This window comes from Arthrobotrys flagrans (assembly GCF_004000055.1).
Source record: "Arthrobotrys flagrans strain CBS H-5679 chromosome Unknown unitig_1, whole genome shotgun sequence".
Taxonomy (NCBI): Eukaryota; Fungi; Ascomycota; class Orbiliomycetes; order Orbiliales; family Orbiliaceae; genus Arthrobotrys; species Arthrobotrys flagrans.
Window position 1 is genome coordinate 743,110 of NW_027137556.1, and position 16,457 is coordinate 759,566.

The following is a 16,457-nucleotide window of genomic DNA, read 5'->3' on the forward strand; positions in this document are numbered from 1 at the left end:
TCCTCGGTAGGGATTTATTTACAGATCGTGACTTTTGTCACCTTTTTAACAAAATTTTATGTGGGAACAGCGTCCTGCTTATCGTGTATACTACTTTATGATACAACGTGGCTTTGGCGGATGGAAACAACATGGCAAAGGCGCCTAGGTTTAAATTAGCCGAGTCCAAAGTGACCAGTAGAATAATTTGTCGATTCAGGCTTCACAGACCTTTTCCAGGGTTATGCCAAGCGCCATAAAGGTAGAGGGTATCCTTCTACACGGTAATCTCGAGACACCACGAGTACATTAAGTACAAAAGATACCTCCGATGAACGGAGAAAATGGGTGACTTGAAGATAGGCGAGGAGAAAGTCCATTGCTCTCAACATCACCGCCGAATCGAAAGACTGGGAGTATTTCTCCTGTACCTATCCCTCGGAAGCATCTGTCTGTTTTATCCGCCTGCGACTCCTGGGGGCTTCGGAGCCATCTCCGTGTATCGTTATGCTATTCGAGGTCGCCGAGGTTGCCGGAATAGCTTCTTCACGTCGGGAAGAATTGGCCCCTTTGAAATCTGCGCTTTGAGGCCGCCGCCCGATATGGGACGTGAGCTCAATCAAGTCATTCGTTGTCCTGTTGACCCAGTTCGTCCTTGCACTCGCGGCAACCCTGCGCACAAAAGTCTCGATAGCTGCACCTACGACTTCGAGCCGTTCAAAAGTATCCGTCGATATATCATGAAGAGGCTGTTTATACTGGGGCTCGGCTACCGAACTATGGTCCTGGATTCGAGGTCTTGGCAAGATGCGGCCACCGGAGGGAGATGGAAAGTGGGAAAGCTTGGGCCGTGCTAATCTCACTATTTCCACAGGCCCTACGGGATCGATGTGTATAAATGAATGATGGCCATCTGATGTTTGCAGACCTGACACGGGGACGTTGTCGTTGTCGTTTCCGAAGGGATTTGACCGTTGCCGGCCGCTACCATTCCCCGCTTTACCATCCCCCACCTTAGTCTCGGGAGACTTCCCACGTTGTCCCCCCACTTCCTCAGGTGGAAGCGGAACCCCTTTCACAGCACATTCACCAACAGGGAGGTAAAGCTGTGAGCGCATCTGGATGCTGTCGTTTGGCCACAACCGATTCGCTTTTCGGAGGACACCGGGTTCGATATCGTAAGCTAGGAGGACACCTGCTAGTGTATCTGTCGGTTGGACCTTATGGATATACACCAAAACATACTCGCTATCTGGTTCCCGGGCTGTGGCTTCTTGTTCTTCCGAGGAAGAGGGCTGACTTTTTCGTTGGTCGTATGCCGTAGGTTCATCATTGGTCAAAAGGGCGGCCCTGAGGTTCTGATCGTTGGGCTCTTCGATGGAAGCTTGAGAACCAGATGGACCCCACTCGTCCGCAATACCATCCTTGTTACTATTAAGATATCGAGAGTTACAACGGGTGTGGTTTCGTTGTTTTCCTCGGCCGGGTCTCTGCTGACGAGGCATTATACGCTCGGAGGCCATCCCCTGAAATGTTGTAAAAGGACCATATTCGCCAGGTCGCGGAAAATACAAGTTTGAGAGGAGGCTGTGAGATTATCGCTCTTCAAAGCGGCCAAAGTGAGAAGGGCGGGAAGGTCGTGAGAATCCTGGCCGTCTTACCACCCCGGCATGCACGTGGATAGTGGTTGGTTGAGGAAGTTATCCTATCCAGATACTCTGAGAAGTAAGAACTTCAGGACCTAAATAAGGGTACTTGGTAAACTATGGGCTTTGGAGGGGTCCAAAGGACAGCTGTTGTTGGCTGTGCTTGGCTGCTTAGTTTGCTTTGGGTCCCCTGTTGCTTAGCTCCCTACCCACACCGCATCTTGGCAGCCTATCCGGATGCATCAGTCCAACATCTCGAATCAGCTGCGCACCCTGGTCATCACGAGCCCGAGATACCTGGTATCATTATATCACCGACAACAGCAACAGCTATATCATCATTGCCTCTGTCATCACCTTCGGTTTCGCTGTCAGTATGACTGTCATTAAGAAAAAGTCCAATGCGACTGCGCGTGCCACGGAGTCCGGGGTCAGGTTTCATTGCGATGTCTGCTCCGCCGATATCTCTTCGACTGTGCGTCTGCCATATATGCCATATCCTTCTCCTGATTGCTGCATGGCCTTCGATTGACTGATCCTTTTCAGGTCCGAATACGTTGCGCAGATGCGTCGTGCCCGGAATTCGATCTTTGCGTGTCTTGCTTCTCCGAAGGCAAAACTTGTGGCAACCACCGTCCCGCCAGCCATTCATACTGCGTTATAGAACAGCATTCGATCCCAATTTTTGACGAAGATTGGGGTGCCGATGAAGAATTACTCCTTCTTGAAGGAGCAGAGACGTACGGTCTCGGTTCTTGGGCAGATATTGCGGATCATATCGGAGGAGGAAGAGAGAAAGACGAAGTCCGTGATCATTACTACAAGACTTACATAGAATCATCGAAATTCCCTCTTCCCGAGCTTTCCGACCCCGCGGCTGCTGGCGGTTTGGAGAACATACCCCGAGAGGAGTTCCAAGCTCGCAAAAAGAGGCGTATTGAGGCACGAAAGGCAGCGGCAGCAAGCGCACTTCCTTTGGCACCCAAGAAGAAACCCACAGCCAGCGTGCCGGCGTGCCACGAGGTTCAAGGATACATGCCTGGTAGGATGGAATTTGAGGTTGAGTACGAGAACGAGGCCGAGACAACCGTAAAAGACATGTTCTTCGACCCGGGCGATGGCATAAACCCTGTGACCGGACAGATCGAACCCGAGATTGACCTCAAGCTCACCGTCATGGACATATACAATCACCGTCTCACGCAGAGAGTCGAGAGGAAGAAAGTTATATTCGAACATGCTTTGCTAGAGTACAAGAAGAACCAGGTAATTGAAAAACGTCGTAGTAAAGAGGAGAAGGAATTACTCAACAAAGCAAAACCCTTTGCGAGAATCATGAATCGCGCCGACTATACTTCATTCGCAGATGACCTACAGAAGGAGTTGAGTTTGCGGCAGGCTATTTTGACATTGCAGGAGTGGAGGAGATGTGGGATACGGAATTTGGAGAAGGGAGCGAAGTATGAACTAGAGAAGGCGCATAGGGTATGAAGTACACAGTTATGTTATTTTTCCTCTTTTGCTTTTCGCAATATCCACGGCATCACTTATCACGAACACCAAAGCCGAAAATCAGAAAAGAACGAAAGAAAAGACTTCAAATTAGACACTGGCAGACAACCCCCCCCCCCCCCCCTCCCCCCAATCCCCACACCACCACCACCACCACCACTTTTCTCTTCGACTCCCACGTTTCCGTTTTAACACGTAGTCATGGAATCATAGACAAACATCATGAAACAGCCGGGCACCCAGAACGACCGTGTCGGACACCGTGTTAACGCTAAGACCGCCGTTTCGCTGGAGGGTCCTGTACTCTCGTCGCCTCACCTCCTCCACCCAGGTACACTAAAGAGCCTTAACATTTCGATCTCCAATCCAACTTCGGCTCCGATATCCAGCAGCTCGCTCTCCCAGGTGGGCGACGACGCTGCGGATACCAAAGCAAACGGCGTCAATGCAAATCGGAAACCAAATGCGGCGAGCGTGGTCCTAAGTCAGCCAGCATCCTTCACGCCAGCTACGCTCAATAACGAAAACGCTCCGGACTTCCATCTGCTGACAGAGGAAGAGAGGCGGCTTTGTAATTTGATTGGCATGCATCCCAAGCCCTACCTTGTAACAAAGGATCTTCTCATGAAAGAAGCCATGCGACAGGGTGGAGTTTTGAAAAAGAAACAAGCCAAGGAGATATGCAAGATAGATGTTGCGAAGGTTTCAAAAATCCACGATTTCTTTGTGGCTTGTGGTTGGATTGGGAAGAATTAAATATGCGAAGATATAAATTGTACGTAAAAATGAAAGACTGTATTATATCGGAAATATGTTATGAAGGAACAGAAGAAGGAGAATGGTCCAAATTTTGATTTACGGGGAACCCCAAGTCCGTGTCTATGGTAGGCAGGCTATGTACATGGGTGACGATCGGCGAGAAAACCCAAAGTGATGTTTAAGCCCAGGGTTTTGTTTGATCGTCCTCGCTGAGAGTACTCGAATGGCCGAGGGTGTTTTTTTTTTGTTTTTAGAAAGGCTGTCGGGTTTTGTCAGCCAATGTAACGGGAGGAAGCCGGATATAAGAAATAAGACATACGTTGTCCGAGGGTGGGATTTCCCTGACCCAGTAGGAGCCGAAAACCGGAATCTTCTGCAAGATATCTCTCCTCACACGTGGGACGCCCTCAGCGAAGAAAATGGCAGCGAAAAGAGCTACGCCACCGAACGCACCGGTGGTAAAGCCACTAGAGAAAGAGGAGAAATATTATTAGGTCGGAGATGTTCAGAAGGGGTAAATATGAACATCAGGCATCGGAGGTTTTCTGTTGACATACAGGCGGGTGATAAGCCCAGGAGTCCAGGGACCGAAGTGCAGTCCGTTCTTGAGTCTGGTTATTAGAATTTATTGTCAGAGAGGGCGAGAATCCGATGGGGGTGCTGCGACAATGATAATGCCTTACTTGGGACCGTAGGGGCTCCGGTACTGCGAGAGAAAGGTTTGGATTAGCAGGCGACAATGTGACAGACAAATGAACGAATCCAAATTCAACGGACAGGTACTTACGACGTTCGGCATGATGGAGGATACGAATGGAAATGTTCTTATGGTATAGAGGCGCGGCGACGGCGGTGGTGGGGTGAGTGGTGAAGAGAGGTTTATGGTGTTTTGCAATTGAGGTGAGGTCGGCTCGGAAGGAAAACGATATGAAGGGCGTCCGATTGGTTCGGGTTCGGCCAATGACGACAAGGCTAATGTCTCTAACAAACCTCCATCCGGCATCATTCCATCCATCCATCCATCACATTCACATTCATCCTCCCTCCAGCCGGTCCTCTTTTATTTTAATTTTTTTCAACGGCTTCAACAGTAACAGCTCCAGCAGCAACAGCACCACTTGCAGTAGCAGCAGCAGCAGTAGCAGTAGTAGAGGCAGTCAGTAGTCAAAGGATATGGCTTGGTCTCGAATTCGCGGCTCGGACAGTTAAAGACCCTCCCGATCCATCAACGTCCGACTCATCACATCATCTTCATCTTCATCGCTAGCGACCAGATTCCCCAATCCGATATAGCCTACCGGGGCCAAGGGAAGACGTACAAGGTCTATCGATACAAATAGCGGATATACAGGCAAAGGCAAAGGCAAATGCGCATGCCATGCCCTCGAATCGACCTTTTCTTGCCGGTCTCTTTGTGGCATTCCGGGCTCACTCGGCCCTGCAAAAACCGTCGGCACCTGTCTCTACGGCATCTACTTCGGCTGCTACCGGCAGCAGCACGATAGTATCCCCGACCAGGTCAACCCTTCCGTGCTCGACGACTACCCAGCACGGAACTACAACAACACCCCAGCAAAGTCCTCCGCAGTCCATCGCCAACACCCGACAGCATTCGCCGACACGACGGCGAAGGAGCTCATCGAGCTCGACGGATGGCGTTACGAACGGTGGGACGGGAGAGAAGTGGTGGATCGGTGGGAGAGCGGGAGATGGACAGGCACGGTTCTACCAGCTGCAGCCCGTGTAGGTTGACACTTGCATATTTTTGATCCTCATTATTATCCTCATTATTATTTAATACACCACTTGAAACCGAAGCTGACTTGGACTGATAAATACTTGCTTATCTCCGGAACAGGCGCCACAGATCTCTCGACCGGCTGAGCTTAGATCGCATGTCCTTGTAGCCTATATATACTTAATATAAGTACTCAAGTACTTACTTATCCACTCATCCGTCCGTCCGTCTGTCCATCTGTCCATATTGGTATTTCTTCATTAAATTGATTGATTGATTGATCGATCGATTGATCACTTGATTGGTTGGTTTGGCTGTAGCAGGTTAAGAAGGAAGTACATACTTGAGTAAGTATTAAGTACTTACCTATCTACTATCTACTTCCCAATGAGGCATTAGATCTGATGCTATCCAACAACTGTGTGTTGTGTGTTGTGTGTTGTGTGTTGTGTGTTGTGTGTTGTGTTGTCCAACAACAGCCCCTTTCCCTTCGTTTCTCTTCCTTTCCCTTCTCTTCCCGACCCACTCACCACTCACCACTTGCCACTCTCACCCATTCAACCCGTCCTATCCTCCCTGTCCTCCCTCCCTTCCTCTTCCTCACCACCACCACCATCGCCATATACTTCCTCACCTGTTTCTTTATTAATTTTGGCTCGACATCACAATACTTCTAACTGGCTTTCTGTGGTCATCGGATCCTCTCCAAGGCTGTCAACGTTTGTTCCTTGCCATCGCTTCCCGTCTTTCCTCCGTACTTTTACGTCAGCCTGCCGCTGTCAACTTTGGAACTCCCACTACCACTACCACCACCATCACCTCTACCCACCACCAACTACCTCTACTACCGCTACTCCCCTCATTCCCGCCCGCCGCTCTTGCTTAGACTTGTATCATATATCAAATGATATCTTATATCAAAATCCATCCCGTAACCATCTCTTAACCAGCCGTCTAAGAAGTTCCCCCACCCCCCCCGGGGCTCGATAGCTCTCTTCTCTACTGTCCTTCTCTATATCTATTTCTACCCTGAGCCGTACATATTATTTCAGGAATCTTCTGTGGCTAGCTATCGATCCCAAATCAGGAATATCGCATCTTCTTCTTTCCGATATCATATTTTCACCATCCTCGTGTTCTGGATGCCTAGGGCCTAGATCGGCTTCGTCATCTCTTCTCATATCCGACCAAGTACCCACTTCTGTTGTAGCACTCGAGAACCTCGTCAGAGGTTTGCCGACCCCCCACAAGCACCTCTGGACTCTCCGCGCCAACCACTTGGTGCGATGGGCCAGGGCGCCTCATCGACGCGATGTCCAGCCCCCGGAGCTTTACAGCCACAGCCGTCTTCGGCCAGTCACGACATGGCACCCTCCGGTGTTGGGGACATCGAGCCGTCCTACTCGTCGGCCGCTGCCAGTAGTACTTTTCCTCACTCACGCCGTCGCTCGTTCTCACCCGATCCTGACAGCGTTGACTCCCGGAGAAGCAGCCGGATCCGACGGCGTATCTCGAGATTCGTATCCTCTAGCATTTCTATCGATCATGTTTCTCCCAGGGACAGCACCCCTTCACCAAATACGCTTAACGACGACTCGCCCTCCGAAAACTCCACAGGGCCCCTCCCACGCGTGAGGCTTCCCCGCATACGACCCGGTCTTCTTCACAGGCGGAGATCCATCAATACCAACCCTGCTGAAAGTACCAGGCGTGATAGACCCTTTTCAATGATCGGATCGCGAATAGGGTCCGTCCCATTCTCCCCACTGCGGCAGACGGGATCCCTTGACCTTTCCCATTCTCATTCAGTGCGGCCACAGGAAGCGTTAGAGTCAGACCTCGATGTGGTACAAGAACCCCCACCAAACCATCGGATACCTGCTGCGAATGTGGATGGTTTGTCTCCATCCGAAGACCGTCCCAGCGGAAGGAACATGTTTGATGAGATGTACGATTCGAGACGAAACATAGTCGGTGCTCGTCACCTGAGACCTCGCAGGACCAACGCCGAAACGGACGATATCGAAGCTATGGCCTCAGAGAATCCCCCGCTATCCGAACCAATCAATTCCTTCCATTTTCCAAGCTCAAGCCATCCCCGACAAAACCTTCACAGAAGCCCCCGCGATTCCCGTGGGAGCAGTTCATCCAATTCTTCACGCCTCGGCCGATCAGGAGAGGATCAGGCCGCCGTGCTTTCGAGATTGCTTTCAGTCGCTGCAGCGGCGACTGCCGCATCTTTGGTTGGTAGCAATAGCAACGCTTTCTCGGATGCTAGGGATGTTTCCGGTGGTGATAGCATGGATGGTAGCTTTGAATCCTTCCTTCGGGCTCTACAAAACGGCCGTCTGGCCTCGGCACTTAGAAACGGGGGTGGTTCAACAGATTCATCGGGGACGGATACCTCGGACGATATCATATCAACCGGATCTATCGGTCCTCTGAATTTCTTTAGGATGTTTCGCTTCGGACCTACTTCGGATACGCCTACCTCTCCCACAACCCCTACAGATCAAACAACCCGAATGATCCCCGTGATCATCGTAGGAATAAGATCGGTCAACCCTCGCGAAGCTATCACACGCGAAGGTCGCCCTTCGCCACCGTTCCTGGACGCGTTATCATCACCTTCGTTCGGGGACGACATTGCTCCCCTGCATAGAAGGATCGGGAGCCAACCTCGTACAACCCCGTCGGTCGAAAACACCAGCGAAAATGATAATTTGGTCGCCGGTTTAACGGCTCCTTCCACAACCCCTTCTGCTTCGCATGCTGATACACCCGAACCACTCAGTCGCAGAGACTCTCGGTCCTTGCGACAGCAAGAACTCCTCAACAACCCCCTCTTCGATTTGTCTACCACGGCCAGCGAAGGCTCCGAATGGACCACGAACAGCGCATCGTCCGGCGAATCCCAGCGATCTTCCCCTTCACAGCTTTCCAATCACAATTCCCGATCGACGAGTCCCGATTCATCTCGTCACCAAAGCGAGGGGACCCGGAGCTGGATAATATATGTTTTGGGCGGAAGCTACCCGGAGAATCATCCTATCCTCACAACACCATCGTTGTTCACTGATGTAAGACCCCACCTTCACTTTTACACTTCATGGGAATAACAACATGTCTGACCTTGAAAACTAGACTCCGACTTATGAGGACATGATGCTACTCTCGTCCTTGATCGCACCCGTGAAGCCCCCGGTTGCTTCTCGAGAGGATGTCGAATCAGCCGGAGGGCTTTTCGCCGTGCGTCTCGAAGGGACAGTAATTGGCCATAACGGCGATAGCGCCACAGTTATTCAGCTGAACCCTGGCGAACGATGCCTGGTTTGCCTGAGTGATTTCGAAAACGATGAGATTTGTCGGCAATTGGCCAAATGCCACCATGTGTTTCACAAGGATTGTATTGACGAGGTACGTCGGCTGATCCAAGATCAAATAGGGGCTAGCAATGCTCCTTCCCTCGCCCCCTGTAGCTTGTTGCTGACAAATTATTTCTATAGTGGCTTACCACAGGACGCAATTCCTGTCCCCTGTGTCGCAGTAAAGGCGTGGAGGAGGGCACAAACGGCCCTGAGGTGTCTGGGGAGGAATCGGCCGCCAGCGCCGCATAACCAGCATGACAAAACTTTCTCTTATTCGGCGGCTTTATAAAATGATCTGTCTTACGTTGAATTAAGCCTTATAAGTTGATACCCTTTTTACGCTAGATCTATACATTTTTGCCGTATTGACAGCATTCTCTTTCCTTTTTTTCTTTTGTTTTCTTTTTTTGTTTTCCTTTTTCTTTCGTCTTTATGTAGCTTTCCTTTGTTCGGATGGTTCTATGGGATTCAGCTTTGCTTTGCGAGGGCGATGAGACAGGTTGGGCACTTGATAACGGTTGCTGCGTATCTTTTTTATTTTTTTATTTTTTTATTTTTTATTTTTATTTTTATTTTTATTTTTATTTTTTTTATTTTTCCATTCCTCTTTCGTTGGATCATGAGCGCCATTGAATCCAGGCGAGTATTTGAGAGAAACCTTTAAGCCCTGGAATCCAGAGTATATACTACCGAAACTAATATCTATTACCACTACGAACCCTGGGGATACCCCGCTTGGCTATTTTCCAGGGTCGTGAAGCTAACCGTGGTACAATAGCTGTTACATAGCATACACTTACTTAAGTATTTATTACTTAAGCAGGACTGGTATATAGCATATAGTAGGTAAAATATAGTATGTTTTATATAGTATCTCCGGTGGTGTGCCCGGATTGGCTCCGATTTGGGGGGGCTGAGTGAACAAGGGTGACTGACTATACCTTATTTTGCGAGCTAAGATGGGTGCTGGCGATCCAAGCATACTAGCTTGAGTGTAAGCGTTCTATTCAGGGTTTGCTGCTGCTTGCTTCCTCCTCGCAACGGTCGCCACCTAATTATAGTAAACCCCCGACCTAACGTTTGAAGGCATGCAGGCCCTGTACCTTTACTTGGACATTACTTGTAATGTACCTGCACCACTAGCCTCCCAATCCCCTCTCTACCGGGGTTTGTGGGTTCGATGACATCAATCAACATCAATATCCCCCAGGCACGAAAACCCACGAGCCGACATGGCATGGCGTGGTAATTACCTCTTATGCATTTGGCATCAACAATCGAGGTTTTGCTAAACACCAATGTCTCCTCACCCAGCTATCTAGGATCGGTCGGTTCTGCGCGTACCTATCTAAGTACCTACCTCCTGAAAGTAAGCACTCGAGTACCTAAAGCATCTCCTTCAAGGGTACAGTTTCTTATAGAACACTCCCTCCAGAACAATCTCTCTCTCTCTCTCGGTTCGAGCGGTGCAGACGCGACCTAGTTACTATATCCAAACGGCGTCGACCGAATGGACGCTTGCCCTATCTGTATCTCGCTTACAGCACTGTGGCGTATTTCCATAATTATCACCACCCCCGGCGGTGCCAGTAAATTCCCGTTCAAGAAGGATTCTGCGACCCATGGAGGAAAAAATAAACCACGCTTGCCTGCTCTGGGAATAGAGCCCAATTAGCCGATTCGGGGGCCCTACTGCACAGGAAAGAGTGGTCGTGGATTTTTCTGGAATGCACGGCTGCACTGCCCATCAATCTGGTACCTACATATCCATGTACCGGTACACGGAAGACATTGGCTGGGAAACACAACTGCGGGCCTGCAACGTTCCTGAGCAGGTTTAGACGTCAGACCCTTGTTTCCCATCCCGTCTGGCAAGTACTTTGTCCTGAAGAAGCTCTGTGCTATTGTTACACCGAGCTTTAGTACGCTGCCAAAATCGTCCCCGCATCGACGCCGCTGCCTTAACGACGCCGCTGACGCCGCAACATGTCTCAATCACGAGCTATGACGATTCCAGCTCGTGTGGAACCATGCATCTACCCATCAGCATACTTACCTCTTACTTGCTTCTTAAGTACTTACTTGGGTAAATACTTAACATACTTCCGTATGTATTCTTATGATATATAAGTATCCGGTCCCCTCACAGTTAGGTTGGCATCATCAGCATCACTATCATTCGCTAACACAGAACATCGGGCCCAAGCTAAACTAAGCTACTGGTTTCACTTTCGTTCATACAATAGACCATAGACCCTTGGCCCTTCTTTCTTTTGGATATTGATCTTTCTTTCTTTCTTTTGAATATCGATCTTCTTTCTTTCTTCTGGATCCGCCATACACAATCGTTCGCTAATACACAATCCGACTCTATCCCGCAGATGTGGATATCTCTGGTCGATAGTTAAACGCACAGCTCGATTTTTATTTTTTTATTTATTTTTTTTTGTTTCCTATTTCCCTTCGTGAGCCTAGTTTAACTAATCAGAGGATGCCGGAAACCGTTGCATGCTACCCGTTTTTCACGCAGCCGGCGCAATCTGGTTCTCGATTCCACACGCTTTCAAATTACTCAACAATCATCTACGATCAAGAAACATTTACCATGGATCATATGAATTCGAGCTCCGGACAGAGGTGGCAGAAATCCGAGATGAGACTGGACCTTGGTGGAGCCACCGAACAGATCAAACACCGTCGGACAAGATCGGGCTGTTTCACTTGTCGTGCCCGCCGTGTAAAGGTTAGAGCAGCTCCATTGAAGCTGGACTGGTATCTTGTACTGACGTCGGATGAAACAACATCACAGTGCGATGAAACAAGGCCCATTTGTGAACGTAAGCCCAACCCGACTCTGATCCAGTGTCGTAGCTTATCTTAAAGATACAACCGACGTCTTGCTTCCAAAATAATAACTTACATTTTCTCTCGTAACAGGCTGCTCGAAAGGAGGTCGAAAATGCACTTTTCCGGACACATCGACACCGAAGAGCACAAGGACCAAAAGAAAACAGTCAAACACCTCCAGCTCCGCCCAAGTACCAGAGAAGAGTCCGTCTCCCGAAGATCCCGAGTCGGATGCCTACTTCTCCGATATTCACTCAGTCGACTTCCGTTTTCTAAGTGCATACCCGCTGAATTCCCCAAACCTCGCTCAGTCAGCTCCTGGCTCAACCCGGTCACAAAGAAGCCTGAGCCCTGTCGGCGTAGCATACAGCGGGGAGAGCCACTCGGAGCCCCGTTATCCTCTATATAGCCATGATTCCCGCTCCGATTCTATGATTTCAAGTTTACCAATCGAAAGAACACTGTCGGAATTGGCCCAAACTGAACCTTCCCCGAATAAATTTGACATAAATTTCTGGCTCCAGTACCATCGCCAAAATATCAATTTCCGCCATTATTTACTAAAAAGTGACTCGTCAAATTTCTTCAGCGACGTATTGTTGTCATATGCATTGCAGAATAATGCGCTCCTTTACTCGGTCGTCGCATTCTCTGCGCTTCACTATTTTATCCACGAGGCACGCACCACTGGAACAGATCAAACGTCGTCAGCAGAGATCTTCTTCGGGCTGCATGACAGAGCAATTGTTTCCCTACGAGAATCATTCCAGGAAAACCTACCTCCAGATGTGTTCACCCTTCTTACAGTCCTTCAACTGGCGACTCTCGAAGAATATCTTGGGGATTGGGCAAATTTGATTGAACATCGCAAGGGGGCATATATGATTCTGGAATCCCTATTTTCGCCACAGTCGATCCTTGATACATCAGAAGGGTACCCTATTTTCTCATGGTTCACTCGGATCGACCTCGGTGTTTCCATGATTGCCGGGCTTTCCACAATTCTCGATACCGAGTGGTACGACGCAGCTTACAATTCGTGCCGAATCCAGCTTGCCCAACATCCCGACAACCTCTATTGGTTAGCATTGAGCGCCGAATCTTCTTGCCGTCGGATCACCATGCAAGTCGTAAATGTCTTGCATGCGCGGTTCAACGGGCTTTGCGACTACGGATCTTACGAACAAGCGATGGTTCTCGCGTCGAAGGATATCGAGTCGTTTTGGGACCAGTTCTCCGACTTGGGGGCTACCGCCCAACCGATATCTCCTACGATTCAAGCTCAAATGAACTACGTGTTCGCAGAAATACACGCCGTGGGAATGCTCATACATCACCAGCGCAGTGTATTATATGGTTTCGACGAAGAGTACATGGCCGGGCGATGCGCCGCAATATGTGATCTCGTAGCGGCAACGACAGCTCCTTACGAATCTGATAGCCCGCAGACGTCACTATTACCTTTCCAACTGGCCCTAGGGATGGCAGCGGCATTCAATACTGTGGATAATTTAAGAATGTTCCTTCGGGCACGATTCCACGACATAGAGCAGCTAGGGTATGTTCTGAATCCAAAATGCTTACTTGTCCATGTACATTTGAATTTGAATCGGATCAATGCTAACTTCACGCCGTATTTGCTATAGATTTTTATACCCGATCCCGTTTCGGACATTTCTTTCAAAGCTTTGGGAAGATGAAACGGTTCGGGCGGAGTGGGTGCCCGGACTGCAAATGAGCGACAACCGAGATAAATTCCGACCGTTGACGAATATTCTCTCTGCAATCAAGGCGCTAGCGGAGGACAGAAACGAGGAAATAAGTTTCACAAATAACATCCAAAGCGCACAATTGATGCGAAATCTCTTTTCTTTTGCGGATCTTCAGGCCTGAAGGGCTATGAGCTATGACTGTTTCACGTACGACTTTCCTTTGTCATGGTATTGGGTTGTAAAATATGCATATTTTTGGGGTACGGAGTTTGGTCTCTAATTTATTTTTCCCTTTTAACTCTCCCCCTTTCTCCCTCTTTTTCTTTCTTTCTTTCTTTCTTTTGTTTGAAGGATGGATGTATTTGCTGTTGGGATAGCGTTGGCGTTATGGGATTTTGCGGAGAAAAACGAATACACTTACTGATTTATACCTATGTTCATACCTTTTGTTCCTGATGGTTATTATGGGCGTATGAAATATGAACAGGTGGACCGTAATTAATTACTTAATATAATACATGATACTGGCCAGCAGCGCAGCAATCATATGTACGGTAACGGTCTCTACAAGCGACAACAGATTTTTCTATTGCTCTAAAACCTCAGCGGGGAGCACCTACATGAGTGCTTGGTAAGGATGTTGTTGGTGGTAGAATATTGTTAATGATCTATATGGTTATTTGAGAATGGGAAGTCAACAATCGCGGGCCATATGGCGCAATGGTAGCGCGTTGCTCTCCTACTGTCTGATGACAGTCAGTAAAGCAGAGGTTGCAGATTCGAGTTCTGCTATGGTCGTTCATCTCTTTTTTTATATATATTTTTTAATACCGTTTATAGTGCTCGATCGGGCATAGAACCAGTTCGCTAATTTCGATATAGTTCTAGCTTTTACCTCCATTCGTTTTACGTTTCTCCATAGCAGCGCGGTAGCTAGTGACCTTACCATCTAATTTGTAAGTTCCGCGTTGATATACCCTTCTTGTAGTGCAGCCATTCGAGCTAATGGTAAGGTTTTACATCTTTTCTTTTTTATACCTTTTACGCTAATGCTTCCCCTCCAAGTCTTGTCTATATAACCTAACAAAATCAACTGGACATTTATAGCAAAATGGATATCGATCTCCTGAAACGTATCGAGGACTGGTGTCAGGACGTACTGGCGACATCTGTAGCTGCGAAAAAGAGACACCGACGATGCAAACACAGGACATCTGAGGAGATCCGGTTTCTGACGCCACCGGGTAGTATCGAAATGGACGTTCCCATCGATACCGACGAGACTCCTCGCCAGAAACGCAGGCGTGGGAATTCCATCTCTAGGAGGAGCCAGAGGTCGTCGGCGTTGAGTTCTGGCTATGGATCAGAAAGCGGCATCGAGAAAGCAAGTGCGGGAGGGGCGAGAGCAGACCTCGCCAGCAAAGGCAGAACCGTACCGGTCAGATGGATAAATCGCAGTCTTCTCGAACACCCACTCTACGAGCCCCCGGAGTACGTCGGCCGCATCGTACGCCAGTTCAGCGAGAGCAACCTCAACAGCACCTTTATCCCGATGCAGCTGAAGGAAAGACTGCGCCGGAAGGCCAAGTTCGAAGAGTTCGGCGACCATGTATTCGACAACGCGAGCACGGACCCCACCAACGCGGAGCGCCTGTTCACAGAAGTGGAATTAGTCATTGCACTGGCAGAGAATGCATTCAGATCATCAGACGACGAGAGCTCTTGGTATCTAGCTGTTCAGAGAGTGCTCTCCTTCGATGGGATGGGCAACAACACACCGCAAGTGGTGTGTACTACAGCGTATGTGGACTAATTCTACTCCCGTCAGTATTTTGATATCGAAGTAATTTTACTCCCATCGGTAGTCCGTAGGAGTAATCTTACTCCAAAAATGACTTGAGAAATTCGGCACTAACCCTCTTAGGATCACGAAGCTGATACGGGCACACCTGTTCCCGGAGGGTGGCGAAACAAGAAAAGTAGACTATATACTGGAATTCGACGACATGAACCAAGCGTGGGCGCAATTCTACGAGAGGTGGAGCATACACACACGCAACGACGATATCAAAATGTCTCCCTTCTCGGACGAGACATCTACAGACTGAATACAGTGCTGTATGATAGAAGTCAAGAGTCCCGCGACGACATATTACGAGGCCCAAGTACAAGCAACAGAAGCCACAGTCGCTACGATCAACAACTTGCTAGACGTGCAAAAGCAGATAATGAAGAGGGGCGTGAAATACGACGGTATAGACATGCTACCGTTCCCATTCATTACCGTCGTTGGACACGAATGGTCCCTGCACTGGATATATCATCGAGACAGCCGAGACGGCGGTCGCCCGAAAATGGTGAGTCGACACGCCGCAAATTGCCAGGCACGACTGACAGGCGATAGGATGTAATCGGGCCATGTAGCTTGGGTGGCACGCAAGACCGGACAAATGCGTTCAAGCCGATGAACAGCATACAGAAGCTGAAGACTTGGATGGGAAGTGAATACTCGGGCTGGGTGAAACGCTGGTACGGATGGAGGGATGGTAGCTTTGGGGTCAATGAGGTACAGGATGTTTAATTTATTATATTTACATGATATCTATCTACCCGTATTCCAACCGAGTCCGGCCGTTGGTACTGACATAAAGGGGGGCGAGAGCACCGAGAGCACCGAGAGATTCTGAAAATATAATACAAAACAGCCCAGTGACATCTGTTCCGACATAATTGTGATCGAAACACAATTACTCATGTTCGTATCTGCCGTGAAGTCCCAGGCTCTCACCGGGATCGAGCCGCCCGGGATTGTTAGGATGATACAATCCCGGAGCAAGCTGTCACCCCTCGTGACGTTTTTCTTGTAAATTCACATATCATCGTTGCTGCCCCGGGT

At 49.0% G+C, this 16,457-nt stretch overlaps 7 protein-coding genes across 7 annotated transcripts; 5 read left to right on the top strand and 2 right to left on the bottom strand.

Annotated features, from left to right (window-relative positions):
* Positions 1 to 410: 410 nt before the first annotated feature.
* DFL_008208 (uncharacterized protein) lies at positions 411 to 1,502 on the bottom strand (the record flags this gene model as incomplete). Its single annotated transcript, XM_067637908.1, has 1 exon — positions 411 to 1,502. The coding sequence occupies one exon, from the start codon at positions 1,500 to 1,502 to the stop codon at positions 411 to 413; it is 1,092 nt and encodes a 363-aa protein (XP_067485850.1).
* Positions 1,503 to 2,001: 499 nt separating this feature from the next.
* DFL_008209 (uncharacterized protein) lies at positions 2,002 to 3,893 on the top strand (the record flags this gene model as incomplete). Its single annotated transcript, XM_067637909.1, has 3 exons — positions 2,002 to 2,100; positions 2,172 to 3,110; positions 3,351 to 3,893. 3 exons carry the CDS (start codon positions 2,002 to 2,004, stop codon positions 3,891 to 3,893), a joined length of 1,581 nt encoding a protein of 526 aa, XP_067485851.1.
* A 253-nt stretch (positions 3,894 to 4,146) lies between these two features.
* Positions 4,147 to 4,695, bottom strand: DFL_008210 (uncharacterized protein; the record flags this gene model as incomplete). Its single annotated transcript, XM_067637911.1, has 5 exons — positions 4,147 to 4,155; positions 4,216 to 4,363; positions 4,454 to 4,507; positions 4,580 to 4,602; positions 4,684 to 4,695. 5 exons carry the CDS (start codon positions 4,693 to 4,695, stop codon positions 4,147 to 4,149), a joined length of 246 nt encoding a protein of 81 aa, XP_067485852.1.
* A 2,225-nt stretch (positions 4,696 to 6,920) lies between these two features.
* On the top strand, positions 6,921 to 9,251 carry DFL_008211 (uncharacterized protein; the record flags this gene model as incomplete). The annotated part of the gene is made up of 3 exons (XM_067637912.1): positions 6,921 to 8,714; positions 8,779 to 9,051; positions 9,141 to 9,251. 3 exons carry the CDS (start codon positions 6,921 to 6,923, stop codon positions 9,249 to 9,251), a joined length of 2,178 nt encoding a protein of 725 aa, XP_067485853.1.
* A 2,356-nt stretch (positions 9,252 to 11,607) lies between these two features.
* DFL_008212 (uncharacterized protein) lies at positions 11,608 to 13,742 on the top strand (the record flags this gene model as incomplete). Its single annotated transcript, XM_067637913.1, has 4 exons — positions 11,608 to 11,745; positions 11,812 to 11,839; positions 11,940 to 13,407; positions 13,496 to 13,742. 4 exons carry the CDS (start codon positions 11,608 to 11,610, stop codon positions 13,740 to 13,742), a joined length of 1,881 nt encoding a protein of 626 aa, XP_067485854.1.
* A 930-nt stretch (positions 13,743 to 14,672) lies between these two features.
* On the top strand, positions 14,673 to 15,374 carry DFL_008213 (uncharacterized protein; the record flags this gene model as incomplete). Its single annotated transcript, XM_067637914.1, has 1 exon — positions 14,673 to 15,374. The coding sequence occupies one exon, from the start codon at positions 14,673 to 14,675 to the stop codon at positions 15,372 to 15,374; it is 702 nt and encodes a 233-aa protein (XP_067485855.1).
* Positions 15,375 to 15,681: 307 nt separating this feature from the next.
* On the top strand, positions 15,682 to 16,142 carry DFL_008214 (uncharacterized protein; the record flags this gene model as incomplete). Its single annotated transcript, XM_067637915.1, has 2 exons — positions 15,682 to 15,918; positions 15,966 to 16,142. The coding sequence occupies 2 exons, from the start codon at positions 15,682 to 15,684 to the stop codon at positions 16,140 to 16,142; spliced, it is 414 nt and encodes a 137-aa protein (XP_067485856.1).
* Between the last annotated feature and the right edge of the window lie 315 nt (positions 16,143 to 16,457).